The 25,926-nt window shown below is 39.4% G+C and overlaps 1 protein-coding gene across 10 annotated transcripts in view; it reads right to left on the bottom strand.

Moving 5' to 3' along the window:
* Nucleotides 1-25,926, bottom strand: part of FAM13A (family with sequence similarity 13 member A) — a 347,254-nt gene that overhangs the window by 49,468 nt on the left and 271,860 nt on the right. For all 10 annotated transcript variants that reach the window (XM_045056104.1, XM_045056103.1, XM_045056102.1 and 7 more), the window contains 3 exons: nt 14,253-14,329; nt 13,833-13,875; nt 4,258-4,405 (listed from right to left, as the gene is read on the bottom strand). In XM_045056104.1, the coding sequence (XP_044912039.1) occupies nt 4,258-4,405; nt 13,833-13,875; nt 14,253-14,329 (268 nt within the window). The remainder of the gene's footprint in view (nt 1-4,257; nt 4,406-13,832; nt 13,876-14,252; nt 14,330-25,926) is intronic.

The raw sequence follows: 25,926 nt of genomic DNA, 5'->3' as shown, positions 1-25,926 counted from the left end.
TTAGTAGTCAGCTTTGTCAATTCAAATTCCATCCTTAATTTTCATGTATCTGCTTTGTCTCTATTTGCAAATTTAGTAAGTAGGCCCCCACTTGTTCTAGTTAAGTCATTAATAAAATATATGGAACAGACTAGAGCTGAGGACTTTCCTAATAAGAATACCCCCATTTGTGCCAACTTTGATCCATGTATCTGCACATTTAAGTACTGTTGTTAATCAGGTACTAATTCACTTTGCTACCTGTCTTCTATTCTTTCCACATCTGACAGGGCATTGGAGTCCCTGTTAACGACCTAGCTGAGGCCTTTTCAATGTAACATTTCCCTAATCCAGAGTCTGTCTGTCTGTCTTATTCACACACACACACACACACACACACACACACACATACACACACAGATTGGTTTGGTATTTGTCCTTGGTAATCAGTGGAGGATCCAGTAACTATGGGCTTCTTTTCTGTGTTCAGAGTCATGCACTATCATCAGACAGAACTGGGCTCTGGTTTCAAAGAAGTCAAACTCAGGTTGGTTTTTCTTGAAACCATACTTGGAAACATTTACAGAAGATAGTAATAATACCAACTAACACTCACATAGTGCCTGTTAAGTTCCTATACTATGCCAAGCACTTTGCATCTATTAGATCCTTTAATCCTTGCAACAAACTTACTAAGTGAATAGTACTCTGTTACTCATTATCATCTGCTGTTACACCTATCTAAAAATGGGGAAGTTGAGGCTGAAACTGTTAACACATTTACTAACATGTCCACAAAGTGGCAAAAGTATTAGAGCCATGATTGAACCCACGGTGTGCCTGGCTCTTAGTCATTATGGCCTACTGCCTGCCAGGATACATAACTGGAATTGCTGAGAAAGAGGCCTCAGAGAGGAAGTCAGGAGATTTGTTATCTCGAATCATCATTTTGCTTCTTTTGGCCTCAGTTTTCTTATCTGTATAATGGGAAGTTTCAGTCAAAAGATCTTTAAGATCCCTTGATTCTTTATCATTCTTTTAAAAGCATTTCTTTTCCAAAGTTATTTTTGATACGTAGTGATAAATAGGAAATATGAATTATTTTATACCCTTTAAAAATGTTCTTTTAAACTTAATCTCACTATGACAAAGTTAGTAGAATTGCTGATGGCTTAAACCTCATCCTCCACAAACGGTACCCTCCAAATCAACATGAATTGGCTGATTAGGAACATTCTAATTAAGCAATTAGAGGTGTCTAATGACTGCCTCTGAAGGGCTTCCCCCCCCCCCCACTTTTTTTTTAAAGTAGGCTTCATGCCCAGCGTGACACCCAATGCGGGGCTTGAACTTACAACCCTGAGATCAAGACCTGAGCTGAGATCGAGCTGGATGCTCAACCGACTGAGCCACCCCACGCGCCCCTCAAGGACTTTAAGTAACAAATAATAGTACATTTGATTTGTATATTCATTTAATTTGGCAAAGTAGAAAAAAAATAATGCCATGTGGATAGATAAAAAATGTACCCTGATACATAGCTACATATAGAGAAAAAAAAAGAAAAGAAAAAGCACGTATTACTTATCTGCCGACAAGCATGATTAGACTCTGATCCTAGCCTGTGGAATCTGTATTAGTTTCATTTCCTTTTTTGTTTCCCTGATAGAATATGCCCCCGAAGCCAGAGAACAGCTTTGCCATATGGCAGCATATGCTTCTGGGGCTAGTACTGGCAGGCTGCTCTGTGAGCACCGCCTAACCTGGTGTTCTGCGATTGCATATGAGTGAGAGGGTATGAACTAAGGTGTGAGAACAGGGAACTGACAAGCCAACCCAAAACAGGAGGCTACACTGTGTAGTGACTTGGAGACTTACAGTTGGATGTTGGCTCAGAGGGTTTTGGTAACAATGACTTCCATTTATACATTTTATTGCATTGGTTTCACATTCACAGTTTAAATTAGTGCAAAGTGGACTCCATACTGCAAAGCTACCGTTTTGTTCGTTTCTTACTGAAGCCATATATATATATATATATATATATATATATATATATATATATATATAATATATGTGTGTATATATATATATAATATATGTGTATATATATATATAGCATGTATATATGCGTGTGTGTGTGTATATATACAACAATTCCTTTATTTTGACTATACTATTATAATGTAATTTGGAAATTTAAAATAAATATACAATAAAAAACAGCCACTGAAAACAGTAATCAAATGATGAAAATGGCCTTGAAATGAATCCCTGTACATTTTCAAGATATGCAAGTTCAGCCACTAACACAGTAACTGGCAAAAAAAGTTAAAACAAGTTCCTTCATTAATTACATGGGTAATACAAGTAGTATTTCCAAGCCTATTGTATTTTTTCCCAATAAGCTTTTAAAAATTCTATCTCGTTTCCCAACACAACATAAAATGTTGATTCTTTTATCTAGAAGAGAATTCTTGACATTAAATAATAAAACAGTTTTAAAGAAACTGTAAGTTAGCTTTCAACCATACTGGAGAGGATTTTCATACTCGTTTCTTAAAATATGCTGGAAGAGATAGCAAATTTATGATTGACCAAGATAAGAATAATCAAACCGAGTCCATTTCAGGAGGAGGAAGAATCTACCTGTCCCTTTACTGAATACACCAAGATCATGTGGCTAATTTGAATTCTGTCCCGAAATCCTAGGTTTTTTTTTGTCTAAAGTTTTGTTTCTGATGTGAAGAGACCTTATTATTGAAACCCAAATACAACATTTGTTTTGGCTACTGCTTTTTTCTTTTATTTGGGTAGCAGTGGCTACTGTGGGACTTTTTTTGAAGGGGAGGGGTTGTTTTTATTTATTTGTTTGTTTATTTCAATAAATGAAATTTATTGTCAAATTGGTTTCCATACAACACCCAGTGCTCATCCCAAAAGGTGCCCTCCTCAATACCCATCACCCACCCTTGGGGAGGGGTTGTTTTTAATGTATGAATTTAAAACACACCTCATTCTTCCAAAGTACGGAAAACAAAAGAAGAACAATAAAATACTATCCAGGAATATATCACTTAAACTAAAAACAAAACAAAACACCCTGCAATTTTGTCTAATGACTGTATCGTGAGCTGGGAAGATCGTTGAAAATCCCAGACCCACTGCCTAATTACATGTAAAGGGGGCTAGAACACGTTTCTTAGATTGCAAAGAGGGAGGACTAGAACGAAAACAGTTTGTTTTTGCTTCACCAAGCCGTGGATGCAAGGAGCATAATGGAATTGTTATTTTTCACCTTGTGGTCTGTTTACATCATCTTTTGGTCCTTCATCTATGCTCATTTACAAATGAGTACTTTTTGGTTTAAAAACGGGTGGGGGAGAAGACAAGGAAATCCAGGTGCTTTGGAAAAGGACTGATTTCCTGTAGCTGTAATTCTCTGTGCCGCTGTGTTGAGTTGTGCTGCTGTTCTGAAACCAAGCACACAATTTCTCCCTCTTTGTAGCCTCCAAACACACACACTACACAGAGGCGGCTGGGCATGCATTTTGGATACACGCTGATACATGTTTGGATGCAGACACATGGATAATGAAAGAAGAGCAGCCAGAGCCTTCCTGAAATACAATTTGGACAAGATGAGGATACTCTCTTCTTCCTCACAAGTAAATTTCTAATGTTTTGCCAAAAATCTCGAGAAAAACCAATCTAACACACTGTATTACAGGCTTCCAAGCACAAGCACTTTTTATTCATTGTTCTCTTTGATGAGCAAACCCCTTAGGCTGGCTAACCTGGCTTAAAAAAAAATTCTATCCATAAAATCAATCATAGAAGCAAGGCAAGCCAAAGCATCTTTCTCGAAAAAACGGGAAGGAGATTTAATGAAGGAGGTAGATGGTGGGTGTGGAGCAGCGGGAAGAGAAGAGGGGTGCCCAGATGAAGTCCTAAACGTGTACCCATCCGTTAGTCCTCTACTCGGTACTACTAGAGGGAAAACACATGCATCACTCCTGGTGAGTTAAGAAATAAAAAAGGCTGCAAGGTGCTGCTCTGATAGAGGGCAAGCACATTTTCTTTCTTAGATTGCAATTACTCCTGGCAACATTTAACGTGACACATTCTATGCCAGGGAAAGGATTCTCAGTCATTTAGAAACACAGTTACTCCTACACCCTTCGCTTTCATACGTCCATGTGGTTATATGCCTCTGGTTTATGCGACTTTATATATGCTCTGCCAATATTAAAGCATCCAAATAGCGGCTGACCCTACCTTCCCAGCTCTTCTCGTCACACAATGCAGTCAGGTCCAGCTCAGGCACTTCGGAGACAAAGCTCTCCTGCTGCTCATCGGCATCTTGGGTCCTCTGCAGTTTGGTGTCAGTTATGCCGGAGTGCTCCTGAATCTTCATTGTGGGGTTCTGCAATAACAGCACAATGTCCCCAAATATCTTACTGCTCACCAAAACCCAAAAATGTCTGCAGCAGTTCCACTCCTTCTGGAGGAAACCTCCCAAGCTGAGGCTGTGGGTGTACCCAGCACAGAAATCAAAATCATAGTTTGATGCCCCCTGGATACTGGCTGGCCACCTGCATGCAAGAAGCCACTGTCCATCTATGCTCCTTTAACTTTTCCGCTGAGGAAGACAAGAGGATTTCCAAGAGCTGCTGCCCCTCCTGATAACTGCAGGCAGCTGACAGTCTTGATGGTTACTGATTGCGGCCAGGAATGAGGGAAAAGGAGTTTGTGTTTCCTTAAAGGAGTACAGCCCTGCAGACGGTAAACAACAACAAAAATCCTGCTACCGCCGTTGCTAAGGCTGTAGAAGCAACATGGTGTCTCCTGTGTGCAGACTTCTTTGCCCCGTAGGTAAACAGTCCGGCAAGGCCAGGAGCAGAGGCTGTGTGCACGAATGCCCTCCTGCTGGCCCTGCAGGCTTAGATCAATTAAGCAGGGCTAGCTGCACATTCCCAGATTTCCTGTGGTTGTTTTCTCCCCGAGTGTGGGGAGGACAGACTATTTATGGAGGAGCTCTGGGTATTAAAGCATTGTTGCGCAAATTCAAACAGCACAGGGGTTTGGCGGCTCATCTGGGCTAGCAGTAAGGAATACGGACTCTGGAAATCAGCCAAAATGACACAGGGAGCACTTTTTTTTTTTTTTTTAAAGTAAAAAGCCAAGAACTGGCAAGTCAGCAATGCATAATTTATATCTTAACAAATATCAAACTGTCACTTGTTTTCCTACTATTCTTCTAGTCTGAGTACTGAATACTGAGCTCCACTTGGTTTTGCTCACTGGGGGCACCTACACCCTGCTCGGCTACCTGGGGGATGGGAAAACCCTCTCCCAGAGGTGGCTGTTTTAGCTAAGTGATTTTATGTTGACAAAATTTGCCCTGAAATTAATTCTTTTTTATCTTGCTTTTTTTTTTTTTTTTTTGGCATCTTGTAAGCCCAACCATTGTCCCTTTCCCTTCTCTCCTAAGATTATAAACCCAAGTGTTTACTCACAAATACCCTTCTCAAGTAGCACAGATCTGTACAAGAGATTTTCTTTGTAGAATAACTGGAAATTTATTTTAGCAAATATATTAAAGGAAAAAAACCTAAACATCTGGAAATCATAAATGATTCCTTTAATGCATGAGAAATGTTCTCCTGCTTAAAATAAGCACTATTAAGACTTCCAGCTACTTTTAATAGCTATTCAACCCACTTTGATATCACCAGGGGAATAGATGGGGGCTTTTACTATTATATTTCCATGAAATGATGCACAAGGGGCTGCTATTTTCTTCACATTTGGAATAAAATGAAAGATCATCAATCAGTTCATGATGAGCTCCTAAAGACAGATGAAAATGCCAAGTAAATCTGGGGCTTTAAGATACCTCAAAATGCTACTTGTCTAATGGGGAAAACAGATTATGCACTTGTGCTATAAAAATTATTTGTTCCTACAGCTGAGTCCTAAGCGGACCAGGGCTGAATGACCAAATCTGGCATTCAGTTTTTTAAGTTACAGGGTCAGCCACCAACCACTTGTGTGTGTGTGTGTTAGAATCTGCATAGAGCAAATACACATTTTTCTCAATATTTTTAACACTGGTCACACTTAGAGACATAAAAACGAATATAAGAAATATGATTCCATAGTGTAAGCATGACATATTCTTCTGGAAGAGCATGTATCAGCCCCTGACACTGTGCACTTGTGGAATGGATGTGGAGTTTGCTTTACAGGCAGACCTGGGCTTGCCGTGTGGCCGACATTTACTAGCTTGGTGCTCTGGCTGAACTGCTTCGTTCACAACATCAATCTTGCAAGGTTCCTCTGAAGATCTGGGAGAAGGTATGGAAGGACACTAACACAGTGCCTGGAGCATAAGAAACCCACACAGGGAGGCCATCACTCTTTTTTCATTACCAGGCCCCATATGCAGATGAGGAAAACACTGCCGTGTCTCAAAATGCTAGAGAGAGGGGTTGGAGATGAGGCATGTTCCACGGCAATTCGAGGTGAACCGTGCTATCTCATGGGGTGGAGTTTTAGATGCAGTATGAACAAAGAAAAGAGCCTTTTGGGTTCCAGACACAAGTCAGCACTAGCAATTTTGGTGTTTTGGGGCAGTGTGGGTGAGAAGGGTTGAGGAGGAGCAAGCACGAAGACAGGCACCATGGGAGTTCACTGCAATGTGTACTTTTTATGACTGCTACCTCTGTATTAGCACCCATTTCAAAGGAAATGGAGATTACAAAATTTTTTCTACATCTGAATTAGCATCCATTTCAAAGAAAGTTAAAATGAGAATATTAAAGTTTTTTCTCCCCCCTCCAAAATGTACAGATTTATTCATTCTTTCAACAGCATGGTATGGGGCACCCACTGTGCTGGGTGTGTGAGACATGCATGCTCCCAACACTGAGGGAGCTGGCACTTTGTGGGACAGGCTCAAGAATGCTCAGGGGAGTTCTGAGCACAGTTGATTTGGGCGCCATACAACAATGGGCCACCTTGTGAATTAGTGAGCTGCTCTTCACAGTATTGCAATGAAGTTTGAGAGTCAGGTATGTGGGAGACAGAGAGATTACTGACATGGGTGGGAGGCTGGAATAGATACCCCCTAAGTTTCTATTATTCTAACAAAGAGAATCAGGTCAAAACTTTTTTGTTTATTCAGTAATAACATCACATGCTATCTACTTAAATAGGGTTATTACGTTGTGTGCTAGAGATGCAAAGATAAAATTTATTCATTTATTTAACAAATTTTTAGTACTTACTACATGCTAGGCCATTTTCTAGACACTGGAGATACTTCAGGGGACAAAATCAAGTCTGTCCTTAATGAATCTTACAGGAAGTGACAGTAAACAAAGAAAAACATGTCAGGCAGTGATATGGACTATGGACAAAAATAAAGCAGAATAAGAGGGATGATGGAGATCAGGGCCACAGTCTGCAATTTTATAACGAGTGGTCAGGAAAGACCCTTCCTATGAAGGGACATGTGAGCAGAGATATGAAGGAAATGCAGAAGTGAGTCATCTACTGGAAGAACATCTCAGGAAGAAGAAAAGCAAGTGCAAAGGCCCTGAGGTATGGTCACTATGTTTAAGGAATAGCAAAAAGATCACTGTATCTGAAGTCACCATATAAGTGTGTTTAGATTGTGCCACATACAATGGGGTATCACTCACACTATAGACCTATATTAACTTACATTAGCTTCTGGACTTTCTGGCTGATTTTTTACACAGTAGTGGCGGGGTCTCTCTTACACAAACCGCAACAGCTTGCATAGCATGGGCACACTCAGCACAGCCCTCATCAGCACACCCACACGCTCGGCTCTGTCCCGCTGTGCTGTGATCGGTCCCTGAGGCTGCTCTTTCATTTGCCCTCTGCTCTCAATTTCTGGCCTCACTGGTCTCACCAGAACCTGACATGGCTGCCTTGCCTGGGGGTGCAGAGTGGGCTGCTGGTGTGGACCCAGGGATTTATGTACAAGTGGGATCTAGGGATGCTGCTCAGGGGCCACCCACGCTGAAGCTGTTCAGGCTCGGCAGCAATACGCCAGCATAAAACAACTCTTCCTTCAAATGTTAGTTAGCCTGGTTTGGGTGATGCACCTCTCCAGATCATTCCACACACTCTCCTGTTGCTCATCATATGGAATTACACTTGTCTACTTGCTTGTCTGCTTCTTCTACTAGATCATTAATGTCAAAATGTCAAGGACATCCTCAAATACCAAAATATTTCTGGTTTCAACTTTTGTTGTTTACATGTCTTATATCTTCAGTTGAATCAGAGAGTAAATGAGTTTCAATAGTCCCCCCTTATTCTGAGGGGGTACATTCCAAGACGCCCAGGGGATGCCTGAAACCAAGGATAGTACTGAACCCTACATGCACTATGCTTTTTCCTATACATACATACCTATGATAAAGTCTAACTGATAAATTAGGCACAGTAAGAGATGAACAATAACTACTAATAACATAGAACCACTGCACTGCATAATGTAATACAAGTGATGTGAATGTGATCTCTTTCTCAGAATATCTTACTGTGAGATACACTTCTTGTGATGCTGTGAGATGACAAAGGTCTATGCGAGGTGAAGCGAGGTGAATCGTGTGGACATTGTGACACAGTGTTGGGCTATTATTGACCTTCAGGTGACATGTCAGAAAGACAATCATCTGCTTCTGGACCAGGGTTGACTGTGGGTAACTGAGATCACGGGAAGTGAAACCGCAGATAATGGGGGACTACTGCTGTTTCACAATTTTCAACTCAGAGATCCTTATGCCGTGGGGTCACACACCAAACCCTTGTCAAAAATGTTGTGCCCTACAGAAACCCACTAAACAACAGTGTGGTGTGGCAGACAGGGGATGGGTTGAAGAGCTGGAGAGCTGAGTTTCAATCCTGGCCAACTAGCAGCAAGACCTTCAATGAAAACCTCTTTGTGCTTTAGCTTCTTCTTTTTTTTTAAAGCTTTTTGTCTATAATGCAAGTGCAAGACTTCATAAAGTTGGCATGAAGATTAAGTGAAAAACATATACAAAAATGGCTGGCCCATAGTTACTGTAAAAAATGCTATTTCCAGTTATTCATTACTTCCCTTTCACATTCATTCATCTGGCAAGTGTTTATTGAACACATACTATGTCCTAGGCACTGGGATTAGGGGAATTAACAACATATGGAATTCAGTGTGGAACAAAGACACTGAACACATAAATACCAGTGTCACATATGTTATAAGAGAAAAAAAACAGATTGCCAGGGAGCACATACTCAAGAGAGCTCACCTTGCCTGGGACCTCAGGTGACATTCCATGTTCAGGTCAAGGAACCATTAACTACTATTCACCTGATCTTTGTCAAGACTTGCCCTATCAAACTGGGCCTGGCTTTTTCAATTCTCAGACTTCACTGATCTTGCTCCTTCCCGGACTTCAAATAGTTGAATTTTTGTTCCATCCCTTCTCCCTCCCTGCACAGGATATAAATAAGTAGCCTAATGGCTTACCAGAGCTAGGAGCGATGATATCAGAGAGTGTACTGTGTAATGCAGTTTGCACAGGAAGGAACCACACAGTGTTAACAGAAGAACCACATGGAACCATAAACATTTACTGTTTGGCCTGACAATAAAAGAAAGTGGACATAACAAATTTCCAAAGTTCATGGGAATTCCAAAGTTTCAGTAGCCGTTAAGAGACTGGGTGAAATGGGAAGTGAATCTAAATAAATAGAGCCTTTAAATTATTCTTGTTCTAACATTAAAACCAATAATAACAAAATCCTAAGGCTTCCATACAATACACCGAAGTTGAAATAACATGGTGATTCATTTCATAAATCCTTGTTGACAGGGATATTTCAGAATTTATCTCAATCCTGCTCAGGGCAAATAAAAGACTAGACTTAAGATGTTTGATAATTAATATTAATTTTCAGTCTTGATTGGAAAGCCTTGTCTTCTCTCTTACTCCTCTCTTTCTTTTTTCAAGCAGGATAAAAAAGGGAAATGGACTTTTGTTTACTATGAATGTCTTATTTGTTATCAAAGGTATGCTTCTAAGCTCTTCTAAGCAGTAGGCTTAGAAAGCATAAAGAATGTAAAAATATCTTGAAAGAATTTAACACTTCATTAACCTTATACTTCTGACATAAAATGACCTCTCCCAGATAAGGTAATACCCTTCCACGCACTCAATAATTCTTAAAGTTTTTTTTTTTTTACATTTATTCATTTTTGAGAGACAGAGACAGAGCACAAGTTGGGGAGGGGCAGAGAGAGAGGGAGACACAGAATCCGAAGCAGGCTCCAGGCTCTGAGCTGTCAGCACAGAGGCTGACGCGGGGCTCGAACTCACAAACTGCGAGATCATGACCTGAGCCAAAGTCGGACACTTAACCGACTGAGTCACCCAGGCGCCCCATGCACTCAATAATTCTCACAGGTATTGCGTTCTTGATAAAGTATTAAGTATAAAGTTATAGGTTTCATGTTCTGGATTTTAGACAGAGGCATGAAATATCTCCCCAAAAGGAAAGAACTTATCAGAAGGAATCACTGAAGCATAAGGTTGAAACTCCATTGTAAGAACTTCGAAAATCTGTATTTTCAGTGATACCTTTTAGAATCTAGAAGTTGCTGGTTTTAAGGACGACCTTTCTTCTGGATGCTTCCAGTTGTTCACTGAATTTAAAAAGAAACAAAAGAACAAAGACTCTGGATTCCATCTGTACAGGGAACAGTGTGCTAGGCTCTTCCTTACATTACCTCATTTCAAAAAGCCCAAACGGAATATTTTATTTATTTATTTTTTAATTTTTTTAAATGTTTATTTATTTTTTAGAGAGAAAGCATGAGTGGGGGAGGGGTAGAGAGAGAGGGAGACACAGAATCAGAAGCAGGCTCCAGGCTCTGAGCTGTCAGCACAGAGCCCCAAGTGGGGCTCGAACTCATGAACCGTGAGATCATGACCTGAGCCGAAGTCAGATGTTTAACAGACTGAGCCACCAAGGTGCCCCCCGGATATTTTATTAAAATGCCAGCCTCTTGAAAACCTACCCAAAGAAATCATACTTTAATTTTTGGCATTTTGAAGGGACTCTAAATTTTTTTTTCATTGACCATTGGAGATCTCAAGCAGATTCTCTTTTTGGATAAGATGAGTTGATTCAAAAAATTAAAAAGATGTGCCACAAAGTGATAAACCGATGTTCAGTTGTCAACACATGCATTCAAACAAAAACACATTTAAGGGCTGCAAAATGATTACTTCAAACATAAAGTCACAGTTGCGCCTGCATTTGTGTCTGAGCAGCAGATTCTAAAACCAGCTTCTCTCTGCCTACCTGTCCCTGTAAGGAGCATCACCAGTGTTCCTCATTCTCATGGAAACGTGACTCAAAACAAGAAGGAAAGACCACCTTTCCCAACAGCTGTCATTTGTTGTCTTAACCTCACATGGATCTCAAGAATATGTAAGGAAAAATTTAAAGGGCGGTATTAAGGGAGACAAATTGTCTTCATGAAAAATGTAGCTGGAAACAACATCACATCCATCCATGGCGGGCATGTAAGTGTTGGCCTCTCAATCTGATGCTGTAGGAGGTGTGAAATAGAATACCGATTACACAGAATTCTAGGAGGGGTAATCAAAGCCTGGACTTATTTTTCATCTCTGCGATTTAGGAATTATTGTGGTAGTACTAGAAGACCAGATTAACTATTTAGGTTGTAAAATAAGTTCTAGAAAGTGCTGCACATGTTGAATGGTAAACAATCACCATACATGGCAAACAAGGGAAAGAGCTTTAAAAATGGAAAATGGATCTTTTTCACAGTCCATCACTAACAATTAAATATACATTTCCTTCAGTGAAAGAAACCCATGCCTTCATGAGGAGAAACATCATCCGAATCTTATGGAGTGGTGGCTTGTTTTTCTCCTGTGGGGCAGTTGTGAAAGAAAGGTGACATGGATTGCCGAGCTAGATTTTAACTCACTGCCTAATTTTATCTCCTAGCTGAACTTATTATGGTGGCAATGATTATTAATAGTGAGTGCTTCAGGAGAGCCAACCGGGGGCCGGGTGCTGCCTGGTAACTGCACATGGCGGACCCATGTAAGAATAGGACCTGGCACATGGAAGAAGGACTTGAGATTTTTTCCCCATGATTCATCCACTGCCATAGGAGCTGCCCACAAAATACCAAGGCAAACTGAGTTCAGCATGGGTTGAGTTTCGGTGCCACCTGGAATTTACGAGTTAATGTTATGAAGTCCATCCACAAAGGCTGCTCTATATCCTTTTATCTTATAGAGGATAATAGGCTGAAAAGGGAGGAAGCGGAGGAGACCTCTCTAGGAGGCTGGAGAAGCAATTTTCTTTAAAGTAACGTTCAATGGCATGATGACTAGGTGCTTGCTGTGAGCAGAGGAAAAGAACAGAGAGAGGGTGAAACGAGAAGAAAAAGGAAACAACGCGATCACAGGGAAACTGTGCTCTGACAAAGGTACCTGGTGTCAAGGAAAAAGATGTCAGCTCGTTGCCTGGGTCCCAAGGAAGGAAGCTTAAATGGGTTGGAAATAAGAGATGAAAGAAATGGCCCAGCAGCTGGAAGTCGGAAAGAGGAAGCATTCCCCTTCCATTAGCTGGCTAGGTCGATGAAGTATACATGACAAGAACTGAACATAGGAAATATGATGAGTCCACAGCATTGGCAGGGAACGGGGGGAGTTGGCAATTAATTCCCAGCTCTTTTATGACAATTGTACACAAAGTGTGCATTTTTCTAAGAAGAAGTCTACAGCTTTTAGATTCAGTCTCCTGGATTGTAAAACTCCATGGAGGGTAGGGACTGGAGCCGTTACTGAATCGCAGCTTCTAACACAGTATGTGTCCACAGCAGGACTCAATACATGCTCCTGAGTAAATCCATCAGTGAATTAGAAAATGTCCAATAAAGATTAGGAATCACTGGGTTAGAGGAAGAGTTCTATGTATAATTAGTATTTCAAGATTCAGAACTCAAGAACAGGTTGAAAAATGCTTTAAATCTGGCCAAAGAGAAAAATTGATAAAAACATTGAAAGTAGAGTTGAAAGCATTTGGAAGTAGATTATGTACACATACATGAATGAAAAATGGGGTTAAGCACACTGAATGGAAGCCAGGGTTGGGAAAAGGGAAATCATTTTGGCCAGCATGGCGATGCCCTTGGAGAACAAGGAATACAGGAAATCACCAAAACTTTAAGATATAAACAACATAAGGGAGTTAGATACTTTTTCTCCATGGCTTACTTAAAATGAGACAAAACTCAGAAAACAAATTGGGTTTAGTAACTCACACTGAGTTTATCTTAATTTGAAAATTAATGAGATAAGTCTCTGTGATAGATCCACTAAACTCACTGCCTATTTATTTCAATCACTTAAAAAATGCATAAAACATAAAAAAAAAAATCAAACCAGTAGCTTTGGCTTTTTGTTTTATTTTACAGAAAATCTAAAGAGAAATCTCCATGCTATTGAAGTTTCTCTCTGCAAGCAAAATAAAAGATTTTAAAAAGCTATGGAAACCAATTTGACAATAAATTTCATATTAAAAAAAAGAATTTAAAAAGCAAAGAAAAGAGTTCTTATGATTTCTCATGGAATCTTTATGTCTCAGTATTTGCCTTTTGAACACCAATCACAGTCCTGTCCCTTAATCTCATTATCCCTTACTGACAGTCTAATAATGCTTCCCATGTGCTCCCAGGAATGTATGAACAGCCCATTACAGTCACAATTTTCTTAGCTACTCACCTCAAAATGCTGGGTATGTCTGCCGTCTTTTTCATTTTCTTTGCTACAAGTAACAGCAACAACAGAATATCATAAAAGGTCAATCTGTTTTAGAACAATGCTTTTCATCCATTGAAATTTATGACTTCATTCATTTTAAAAGGAAGCTGAATGGCTCTAAATTAGATTCTGATAAAATTCGAAAACAAAAAAGTCAAAATAAAACAAAACTAGAAACAACAATGCATACAGTAGTCTTTAAGAGCACCATAGCAGATTTTCTATTCCAAGCATTTCCCATGCTACAAAATACTGTTGGTGAACATACAGTCTTTTAATTCTATTCTTTTTAGTTCTTATAAGGCACACTGCATTAAGTGAAAAAAAAAAAAAGCTATTCATGCTCTTGTAAGCAATTTGAGGAGAAAATGCTAAAATTACCTTTCGTCGGACATCAGTTCAACATCATCAGGTCCAGCCCTCTCATGAGATGGTGTGGAGTTGAGGCTTTCCATATTCTGTAACAAAACATATTATTGGTTACCCAGTAAGAATGGTAAGAAACATGCAACAGAAGATCCTCCTTTATTTAAAATAGTAAAATCAGATAATATGCAGATATAAGCTAATTCAAGTCCTATTTCTATCTTTGTTAAAACCAGTAAAATTATGACAGTTTAGTATATGCCACTTGCATAAAATTGGATGTTGAGTTTTATCATCCCCTTAATGAAGGTATCTGACACCATCATAGAAATGATCACTATATCCTATAATGTCCTTGTTAAGTATCATCCATATCTTAGAGCTAACCATAGCAAAACCCAGATTGTCAGAACATCAGGGTGGCGGCATTTGAATTAGAACTAAGGAGGGGCGCCTAGGTGGCTCAGTCAGTTGAGTGTCCAGCTTTGGCTCAGGTCATCATCACATGGCTTGTGAGTTTAAGCCCTGCATTGGGCTCTGCACTGATAGTGTGGAGCCTGCTTGGGATTCTCTCTCTCTTTCTCTCCCTCTCTCTGCCCCTTCCCCACTTGTGCTTTTTCTTTCAAAATAAATAAATAAACTTAAGAAAAAAGAAAAAGAAAAAGAACTAGAACTGGGGAATCTGACCCTGAATCTAATCAGAAACCAACGTAACATTCATTGTTCATTTAACATATTTTCAGTATAAACTGCAAATATAAAGTGGGAAAACACATAGCTAAACTGTAAATTATCCATAAAAAGAAATGGCGTAAAGAACCTTTGTTTCTGTGATATTTAATATTAATCTTTTTATCAGCTAAGATGGGAAAAATATAAACAGGAAATTTACTTTGAATAGCATGTATTTCAGGCTGGCCAAGAGGGCTTTAATACTTACCGGGAGGCATATCTGTAAGGTTTTTTGACTGCCTCTGTGAATGTGGCCAAAGCTTTCTAAATACAATTCAGGCAACTGAGCACATAATAAGTAAGCCATCCCCATGAAGGAAGATTACAAATAAGCAAATGAGAACACATTTACATTCACTAAACTGAAAAAAAAAAATAGCTGCCTTGGAGATCTGAACCTGAATTTCACTGAACTCAAAGATTCGTATCTGCATTAAAAAGACATTAAGCACAACCCACCTATTGTGTATCATTAGAATAATAATATTGAAGCAACATGTGTTCATCTACATATTTATAGCCTTCCATCATGAAAAACCCTTCACAAAGTAAATCTGACTAAGGTTCACAATAATCTGATGAAATTAACATATATAAAAATCTTTACAAAATAAACACATAATTGGAGTAGAAAACTAATCTTTGGCTCGGTAGATGAATGAATTATTTTCCATTTACCTTGGTTTGACCCACTTACCTGGAATTCGTAAAGTTTAAAACCCTGGGCTCCATCAAACAGTAGAAACAAAGGGAGACACAGTAAGTATAACATAATAGTTAGAATGGTGACTCTGGAGTCAGAATGTTTGGGTTTGAATCCTAGCTCTATCATTTACCAACTGTTATGATCCTACCTGACTTTCAATTTCCTCTTCTGAAAAAATGGAGATCGCAAGACTTAATATAGGTGGTCATGAAGATTAAAGGAGATAACAGATGTATAAGCACTAGAATAATACCAGGTACATTTAAAGGATATTAGCTATTGTTGATGCCGTGATTATTATTTCTTAAACTGTGAGATCCACCTCCCCTAAAATATTTTACTATTATTTCTCCAGTTAAGGAAATGTCCCCAGGAACTGGAGTGTTTGTGTCTTCCATTACTAAACATCAATTTAGACACTTAGATAATTTACACAGTTGATTTGAGAATCGATCTGACAAATGAAAATTATGACAAAATTCAATTATATATTTAGAAGAGGCCTCTCTAAAATGGCTCTCCTTGAAGCAAAGCATAATTGCTCTTATTATCCAAATGTAATCTTCCTGAAAAACAAGAGATATATCTATGACAGACAATCTTTGTTTGTTCTCATTGGTAATCTTTAATAGATTATCAAAATCTTTAGTGTAAGATCTTGGGCAACAGTATTAGGTTTTCCTAAAGTTATGGAACATGAATTCCTAGGGAAAGTACAACCTTCTACCCTCAGATAATTTTAGAACTGTGTCAATGAAATACATTTTTTAATTATATGCGAATGACTATTTCTGAATAAATAAAAATCTTCACATTAAGGCTAAGAAATATTCAGAAAGAGAACAGAAAATAAGCTATAATATTATATGAATTTAAAGATACTTCAGTAAGATGCTACAAGAATTTTTTTCTAAATAGAAAGAACCAAGATATAATTGATTATAGATTTTGAGAATTACAGAAAAAAGATAGCTATGTTAATAATGGAAAGCTTTGCAAAAAACGGCTGTAAAATGTGAGAAAGTCTAGCTGTACTCCAGGGTTAAAATAAGTAAGCAATAACTTCAACTCCCTCCCCGACCCCACTTTTAAAACATGTTTGATCCCTATGTTTGAGAACTCCCCAAGGATTTGAGTTTTTATAGATGTAATAGACAAAGGGTGACTTTCAAAACTGTTCTATATTCCTAAGACTTTATGACAATTCCAACTTTCATGTTGTCTACACGTTTGAGACTGTTGAATATTCATGAGCTGCTTTCACTTAAAGCAGCAAGCAAGCACCCAGTGTTCCTTTGCCAAGGCAGTTGGGTTGCCCCTATACCTTTTGGGAACAGGAACATGTGAAGAATGTGTTACAACTGGCAATCTACCTCAATTTTTTTCAGAATGAAACAACAGTAGTAAAGATCTCTGAATACAGTAACAAAAGTACCTATTTCCATGGGCACAAAACATGTTATAAATTCTAACTTCCATTTTTTGCCTAAGGTTTAGGAAGGAAAGATAAATAGATCAGCAATTCCTCCACTTCAGTGAGATGAGAAAAGAGGAAACAGAATGTGTAGGTTAAAATAACAGGTGAATTAGAAGACTTCCATTGTATAAGAAGTATGCTACTGGACTTTCGAATGTTCTGCAGTTGTTAATAGTATTTGTCTTATGAAAAAATACTGACTCAATGCCTTCTGAAGATTTTGAACTGTTTTATGTCCCAAACACTTCTCTAGGTGTGGTAAAAGAGTGGTTCATTAATGTTTTCATTTATTAAAGGTTAAAGTAATAAAACTTTTTAAAAATGTTTTATTGCATTCATTTTTATTTTAATTGGTCTTCTAAACTTAGGCTCTTTTAAATAGGTCATTTTAAGAAATAGCAAAGAACAGATTATGACTTTAAGTATAAATTAATGAAACTGCTTCTTGAACTGTATTAAAAAAAACAGATAAAGCTTAGTCTACAATCCATAAAATTCTGCTTCATTTAAGGCTTACCAGTGACTTTCAAAACACACATATCTGCTATGATATAATTTATTTGGACAGTTTTTATGTGTCAGAAGGAAGTGAATTTTAAGAACCACCTTCCTTAATTATAAAAATATCCTGAAATCTAAAAAGAGCAAAAGCCATGAAAAAATTAGCCTGAGACTGTGGAATTTATTTTCAATTCTTCCCCTTGGCCCCCCTCTCTGTTTTGGCATTAAAAGCTAGATTCAAAACCTGTTTGACCACTGAAGCACTTGAAAACACTTGGAGCAAAGACAAATTTGTCTTCTAGAACTGTAAAATGCTGACAAAGCCTTTATAGAAGACACTGAAAAAAAATGCCTTCTCTCAATATACAAACAGCTCAGTCTGAAGGCTGCAGAGAACACTGCTAGTCAAAACAGGTTCATTATTCTAAACTTGAGCTCTCAGAGAAGGAGAATATTTGATATATTCTTATTAACGAAGGATTAATGTGGATTTGAATTTCTTTTTGTACATTTTATGTTTTCCTGCAGAAAACCGTATAACTTAATCCATATTTAAAAAGAACTACTGGTAGGGTACGAGAATGCCGATAGAAGAGGTTGCTAGCTATCCACCCAAATCCACTCTACTTTCCTTCCACAGAAATAAGTAGCCCCAGGCCCAGTAACATTTCCTGGCCTCTCTTGCAATGAGATATGGCCATGTGATTAACTCCTCTCCTATAGGCTGTGTGAGGCAATGTGTGTGGCTTCCAGGCCTGGCTGATAAACTACCCCGGCAGGTACATTCCTCGATGCTCATGATGTCCTTCTGTGAGTTGGAATGGAGATGAAAACCACCGTAGTGTGCTGGAAGCTACTTAAAGAAGAGGGAGACAGTTGGCCTGGGTCTTGAAAAACTGTATGGACCAAGTCCTCCACTTCTCCCCCTGGCTCTCAACTCCTGTTTTAGGTGGTTATGGGAGAAAGAACATTTACTGTGTTCAAGACCTTGCATTTTGGGCCTTTTGTGACACAAGTTACCCTAAAAAATATGGCACCCATTCATGCACTCGTTTTTTTCAACACATGATTTTGGTAAGTGCTGAACTCTGCTAGGCATTGGGGTGCAATGGTAAATGGGGAACCAGACAGACACTGGTCCTTGCCATCACGACTTCTGTATTAAGTTCTTGCTCCAACTGTGGTTTGTTACACTCTTAATATTTTTCATTTCTAGATAGGTTCTTTCTGAATGATAATATTGGCAAATCAAAATTCAAAGTGGCTAGCATATTCTTTCCTTATTCAATAGTATGTACAGGAAAGAAATACTAGATGTGTATAAACATGGTGAGATTGAAAAGTCAGAAGGGTATTTATGTTTCTTAGGTGAAAGGTAGCTTGTGGCTAGGACATAGGGGCAGACCTTTAGCGTAATGTAAAGGAGGTAGTGGGGCAAACCATTCAAGTGTCTGATGAAACAGTCTTTAGGTCAAAGTAAATTACAATCAAACCCCTCCACCCACCCACTAGGTTCCACCCTCTATCAATTACTCAAGAACACTGATTCTGCAATGGATCCCCTTCTCTTGCACATCAATTCCCTTCTCTATTGACTTATCTTACACAAATACTCTGTGATATCACTGTCTTTTAAATACTCTCTCTTGATCTTGCATTGTCTCTGATTCTGCCGCTTCATTTTTCCTCGCTCCTAGAGAGCCACACGTGTTCAAAGACTTTCTACACTTGCAGTACCCAATTCATTTCCTCTGATTCTTTCTTGAAACCGACCACCTGGATGGTTTCTTCTTTCCTCCCACCTAAATCTACCATAAAGGCAGATGTGGGTATTGCACTATTCCAATTTCTCTCCTCTGATTTGTTGCTGACTAAAATCCAGAGATCCAGGAGGAAGATTGCTAGTTGCTCCTTCCTAATCTTTTTTGCCTATACCTTCTCACCTGCCTACAAATGTTGGTATGTCCCAGAGTGCAGTCATTGGAGCCCTTCTTTTTGCTTGTTCTCTACGTGCCAGCTCAGACCATCCCAAGGCTTTAAATGCCAACTGGTGCCAAAGATTTCCAAACTTATCTTCCAAAGACTTGCAAACTTCATCTCTCCCCTGAGCTCCAGATTCACATACCTAACTGCTTACTTGACTTCTTTACTAATGAGCATCTCAAGCTCAACATATCTGAATGCATCTTTTGGTTTTTCCCTCTGAATTTGCCCCTCCAATATTATTCTCCATCTTTCCAGTTACTCTAAAGGTCTTGGAGTCATCCCGCACCCACCTCTTTCTTCACATCCACATCCAATCTATTAGAAAATCCTCTTTATTCCCTCAAAATACATCCATAGTCTGACCTCTTCCTGCCACTTAATGGCTATCATCCTGGCCTAAATTGTTATCAATTCTTGCTTAGATTACGTCAATTATTTTGCTTTAGTGTTTGTTCATCCCTTACCACCTCTGCGCTATTCTTAACACAGTTGCTAGAGCGATTCTTTCAAAAGGTATATCAGAAAATGATTTTCTTCTTTTTAATCTTCTAGTGGCTCCTCATCTCACTCCAGATAAATCCCAAAGACCTAAAAACAGCTATAAAGGCTTAAGTGATCAGTACCCTTGCTACATCTCTGACCTCATTGCTTATAATGCTCCTTCCTCAACCCTGTTCCAACCACAGCAACCTCTTGCTTATCCTCAAATAGGCAAAGCCTGCTGCCCCCTCTCCCCTCTCCTCACCTGATGGCTCACTGTCTCACCTCTTTCAGGTCCCTGCACAAATCTTCTTAGTGAGCCTGACTGGGGTATCTTCTGTATATCAGTCCTTCACCCCCCACCACTTCCTGTCGTCTCTGCCCACTGCATTTTTTTCCACAGCATGTACTACCATCTGACTATATATTTTCTTGTTTCTTATTTGATCCTATAAGAATGTAAACTTCAGGATGGCTGTGAGTGTATCTGTTTTAACAACTTCTGTGTCTTTAGCTCCTCAAAGAGTGCTTGTCATACAGTTAGTTGTTGTATAGTTGAAGGAATGAATAACTTTAAATCAGTGGTTCACAATGTGGGGCCTTTTTACATTACATTGACACTACCCAGAGAATCACTGTCATGTAGTTTGTGACAGGAATTAGTGCACGGAAAACAAGGGTTGAAAATTGCTGCATTAGGTAGATGACTGTTTTGCAGGGGCAGGTAAGACAGCCTGGGGACAGGAGAGGGTGGCAGTATGCAGACATGTCAGGTGACAGTTTTGATATTCCAGGGCAATTATAACAAGGGCCTCAGTGATGTAATGGCAATACAAAGGGACAAGGGGGTCCTTCATACCATTTTTAAAGTAGAGTCCACTAAATTTGACGACTGACTGAAAAGCTGGAAGAGGGGCTGGGGGCAAACAAAAGGACCAAGAAGATGTTGACTGATGAAATCAGATGGGTAGCCTGGTGAAAAAGAGATCCAGGAGGAAAAGACAATGAATTCGGTTTTAACATGCTCACTTTCTAAGGTGGACTGCAGAGAGCTTCAATCAAATGTTGACTTGGCAGTCATTGGTAGAGAGGTGACATCTGACACCATGTGAGTGGCAAAGCTCTCAAGCAAAGATGGAAAAGAGAAATGAGACAAAACTTGGGAGCATCTACATTCACCTATGCTTTATGGAGGCTGAGCCAGTGAAAGAGATGATGCAGAAGAAAGTCATCGTGATCACAGGACACAGGAGAGGTCAGTGTCACCAAGGTGAAGAGGGAGAGGGTTCTGAGAAAAAGGGAAGAAGTATCAAGCCCACAAGGGCTTGAGGAGTCAAGGACCAAGAGAATGTCAGAGCACAGGGGTCTTAGAAGAGCAGTTCCAATTCCATGTCCAGACAGCGACAGGGAGAAAGCAGGTTTCCCAGAGAAGTGGGTGTAGATTCTGGGTTACTGGGATTGAACAAGCAAGTGTGAGAAGCAAGATTCAGAACAAGGAAGTGCAGACTGTTCAAAATGTTGGATAGCAAGTGAAGGAAAAGAGACTGGTCATTAGAATCTAGGGAGCAGAAAGGAACTTACGTGTGAACAGTGTTCAGTTTTCTCTATTCTTTAGCACATTTAGTTGCATTTAAATCTCACAAAAAAAACCACAGTGAGGCATTAACAGTCCCACTTTATGGATAAAGTAAGTGAGGCTAAATAACATGCCCACTCGCCATAGATATTAAGTGATGAAGTTGAAACTGAAAACTGAGGTCTGACTGCAAGAACTATGCTCTTTCCTTGAACCCTGCCTGTGATTTCAGAGGGTGCACAAGGCATTAAACAGATATCGTTTATAAATAAGAGAGCTGCTAGACTATGTTTTCAGTTTTTGTACAATAAATGTGATGCTTACTCTATATTTTATAGAATTAGTATACTCCTACGGGGAACATCTGAAAAACAGAGCATGCACTAACAGCTGGTCTTTTTTTTTTGTTTTTTTCCTGAGGAGGCTTCACGCCCAGTGTGAGGTCCAACAGGAGCTCGAACTCATGACTGTGAGACCAAGACCGGAGCTGAGATCAAGAGTTGGACTCTTAACTGACTGAGCCACCCACGCACCCCTTGAGTGACAGCTACTTCTTTTTTTTAATTTTTTTTTCAACGTTTATTTATTTTTTTTTTTGGGACAGAGAGAGACAGAGCATGAACAGGGGAGGGGCAGAGAGAGAGGGAGACACAGAATCGGAAACAGGCTCCAGGCTCTGAGCCATCAGCCCAGATCCCGACGCGGGGCTCGAACTCACGGACCGCGAGATCGTGACCTGGCTGAAGTCGACGCTTAACCGACTGCGCCACCCAGGCGCCCCGACAGCTACTTCTAATACTGCTACCACCACCATGATATTACCAATCACTTTAGGCTTACTTCCTTTCAGTCTTTTTTCCTGGGAATGAACATTTTTATATACATTTGTACACACACACATGAGATACATACATATACACACATACAAATATGTACACATATACGATACATACATTTATAGATATACATATATAAAAATGTACAGACATATATACATATATAAATGCACACTTCATAACCCACTTTTAATATTGAAGGATATAGTAGACTCTCAGCGCCACCACTTGTATGTGACCTTGGAGATGTTATTTAATCTCTTCTGCCTCATTTCCCTCATGTTTAGAATGAGAATACTACTACTACTACTACTACTACTACTACTACTACTACTAAATCTGCCTTATGGATAATTGGGAGTACTAGAATTGATAATATATACAAAGCACTTAAAATATAACTTGTCAATGTTTTTTATTTTATTACATGGTCTTCCAAATAATAATTTTACTGAACTGACATCCACATTACTAATCTGATCTCGTACTTTTAAGCATTTAGATTGCTTCTAATTTTCCATGATTATAGAAAGCCTTGCAGTGAGCAAATTAATACTCACGGTCTTTTCCATATTTAAGTAGAACTGAGTGGCAGAAGTATGATTACTGGATAAAATGCATGACTGAGTTATGGGCTTTTGATTCAAGCTGTTAAATTGCACCCAGAAGAGGAAGCTTTCAGAGGTGGATGCTTTTTCTAGGCCAACAGAAATGAGCCAGTGGACAGGAAGCCATGAAAACCGTATGAGTGAGTGTATGTGTATGTTTGTGCATGTACATGGGGGTGGGGTGGGGAGATGGAGGTAGAAAACAGAATTTACACGGACACTTCTTGAGTTAGAAGGTAACCTCAGAAATTAGAAAAGCCATGTTATCATTTGAGCAGGTGAGAAAATAAAATGAGTGGAGTTCTTAGAGATGTTTTGAAGCAGGAGGGAAGCTGCTGAAACACAAGCTGGGTGTCCTAGTTCTTCCAAGTAAATGAGGAGACAAGGTTTTGCTCTGAGAATGACTGAAGGGCACAGGCATGAGCTAGGAGTTTAGAGGAGGAGGAAAAGCTTGGGACCGTGGCAATAATTAGAGATAAGGCAGAACACTCTAATGTCACTCACTACCACTAATTTTTAAGCTCTGAATTCTCTGTAGCCTCTTGGTTCCTGCTGGTCATGACTGTCTGAAGAGGTGACAGGGCAAAGGCAAAGTGCCCAGCCAGTTCCCACCTCAGAGGTTCCAGATGTGCAAGATGCTTTTTTTTGGTCTACAGCATATTCTCCTTGGTTGTGTTGTGGGCTGGTGTGATCAGTGTGAAATTATCACTCACTGTGTTCAGGTCCTCTCCTCTCATTTACTCTGGAAAATGGCTTTTGCTCCTATCTCTTCAACAAAACTGCTCTTATTCAGTGATCTCCACCTTGCTAACCCCAGTGGTCAAACGTGCAGTCTTCTACTTGACCCACCGTCTGACCTTCTCTCTTCTTTGAGATACTGGGTTCACCTGGCTTCGAAGGCATCAAATTCACCTTGTCTGTCTTCTACTTTGCTAGTCTCTTAAGTCTCCTCTCCTGGTACCTTCTCATCTCTCCATCCTCTAAAGGTTGGTGTGTCTCATGGCTCACAGCCCCTGAGGTGACTTTTCTTTTCTGTCCACACTCACTCCCTTGGTCTTTCAAAGTACACCCGGAATCCATCCACCACATCACGATGACTGCAATGTACCACTCTAGGAGGAACTGTTCACATTTCCATGGGAACAGTGCCTCTAGAGCAGTGCATCATACAATCTGCATACATGCTGACTCTGGTATCACCTTGTTCAAACCATTATCATCTTAACTCCAGATTATTGCAATAGCCTCTTAACTGGGGTTCTTCTTTCTGCCATTGCCTGCTTACTGTCTATTCTCAACATAGCAGTTGATTCAAATTTCAGTAAGTCAGATCACTATTCTACTTAGAACCCTCAAATGGATTCTCATCTCATCCATATTAAAGGCAGAGTTCTCACAATGATCCATGAGGCCCTACTTCATCTGCCCACTTTCTCCCATTACCTCTTTAACTTTGCTCACTCTCCTCCAATCACAACGGTACCTTTTTGTTTTTTTGAACATTCCAGATAAATGATTGTCTCAGGGCCTTTGCACCTACTAGGATAGTATGGCTTGCTTCCTCACTTTCTCTAAGTCTTTACACTCAAATGTCAAATTCTTGGGAGATCTTCTCAGATCACTCCATTTAAAATTGCATCGCTTGCTCCCTCACAATTCCTGTCACCATTTCCAGCTCTATGTTTCTTCCTAGTAGTTATCACTATCTGACGTATTTTGTGTTTTACTTACTTATCTTGATTATTGTCTGTTCCCCCTACTAGAATGTAAACTCCATGAGGACAGTAACTTTTGCCTGTTTTTCTCACTGCTGTATCCCCAGGATCTGAAATATTTCCTGGCACATAAAGGCATATAATTATGTATGCATTTCTCCCCTCACCCACCCAGTTTAGAAATAAATGTTTACTCAGGGTGTAAAGCACGTGAAATGGAGCAGGAAAAGGTTTTGGGGGAGATTTGGGAAAAGTAAACCTAGAAGGTTAAAAGTAAGTGACAAGTTAAGATGCACAACTTAACTTTTAGGATGGAGACTAAAGACTTGCTATGTTCCCTGGCTATTTGCTTTGTGGTTACCTGTGAAGATCAGATTTAAAAATTCATGGCATATGACAGTTAGAAAAGCTCTTAGACAGCACCTTTACTTTCTACGTGGAAGTTGTGTTGGCAGGGTTTTCAATTATTCACTGCAAAAAGACATGGTCCACTTGGCTCACTTATGTTAATACATGACATTCACAATCCTGGAATGAGGAAACTGGCAACTAACATGGGGGCAAACCCTTTCACCTAAAAAGACCAAGATGGCATTAGGCTCTCCCATTCAAATGTTTTTAAGCAAAGAATATGTCTATAGTTATTATATCAATCAAACACAGATTCTAAGGAATAAATGTACTTTTTCATTTTTATTAGCTATCACCACCATGCTAATTTAAGACATTATTCCTTGTGGAAAAGAAATATTCATGGCTCCAGTTCACGTAAAAAGGGACTGAAATAGAGTACATTCTTTCCAATGAAGTGTTGGACTTTTAGTCATTGTAATCTCTTTGGCAGATAAGCAAATTGTGGGCCAAATAAAGAGCTAATGAAATTAGCACCATTTATTTTACTTAAAAATTTACTTTTCCCCTACGCAAGAATTAAGTTAATGCTAAAAACATTTAATATGTATAATGGTTCCAAAGCTTACATTCTTTATTTGGAGTGTATCAGAAATGGACCTGAGGTGGGTGATTGCTTCTGTCCCTTCTAGCTGGTCACTATTACTTCTAGAAACAGAGC

This window comes from Felis catus, chromosome B1 (genome assembly GCF_018350175.1).
Source record: "Felis catus isolate Fca126 chromosome B1, F.catus_Fca126_mat1.0, whole genome shotgun sequence".
Taxonomy (NCBI): domain Eukaryota; kingdom Metazoa; phylum Chordata; class Mammalia; order Carnivora; family Felidae; genus Felis; species Felis catus.
The sequence above is the reverse complement of the archived record's forward strand: the minus strand, read 5'-3'. Positions and strand labels throughout refer to the sequence as shown.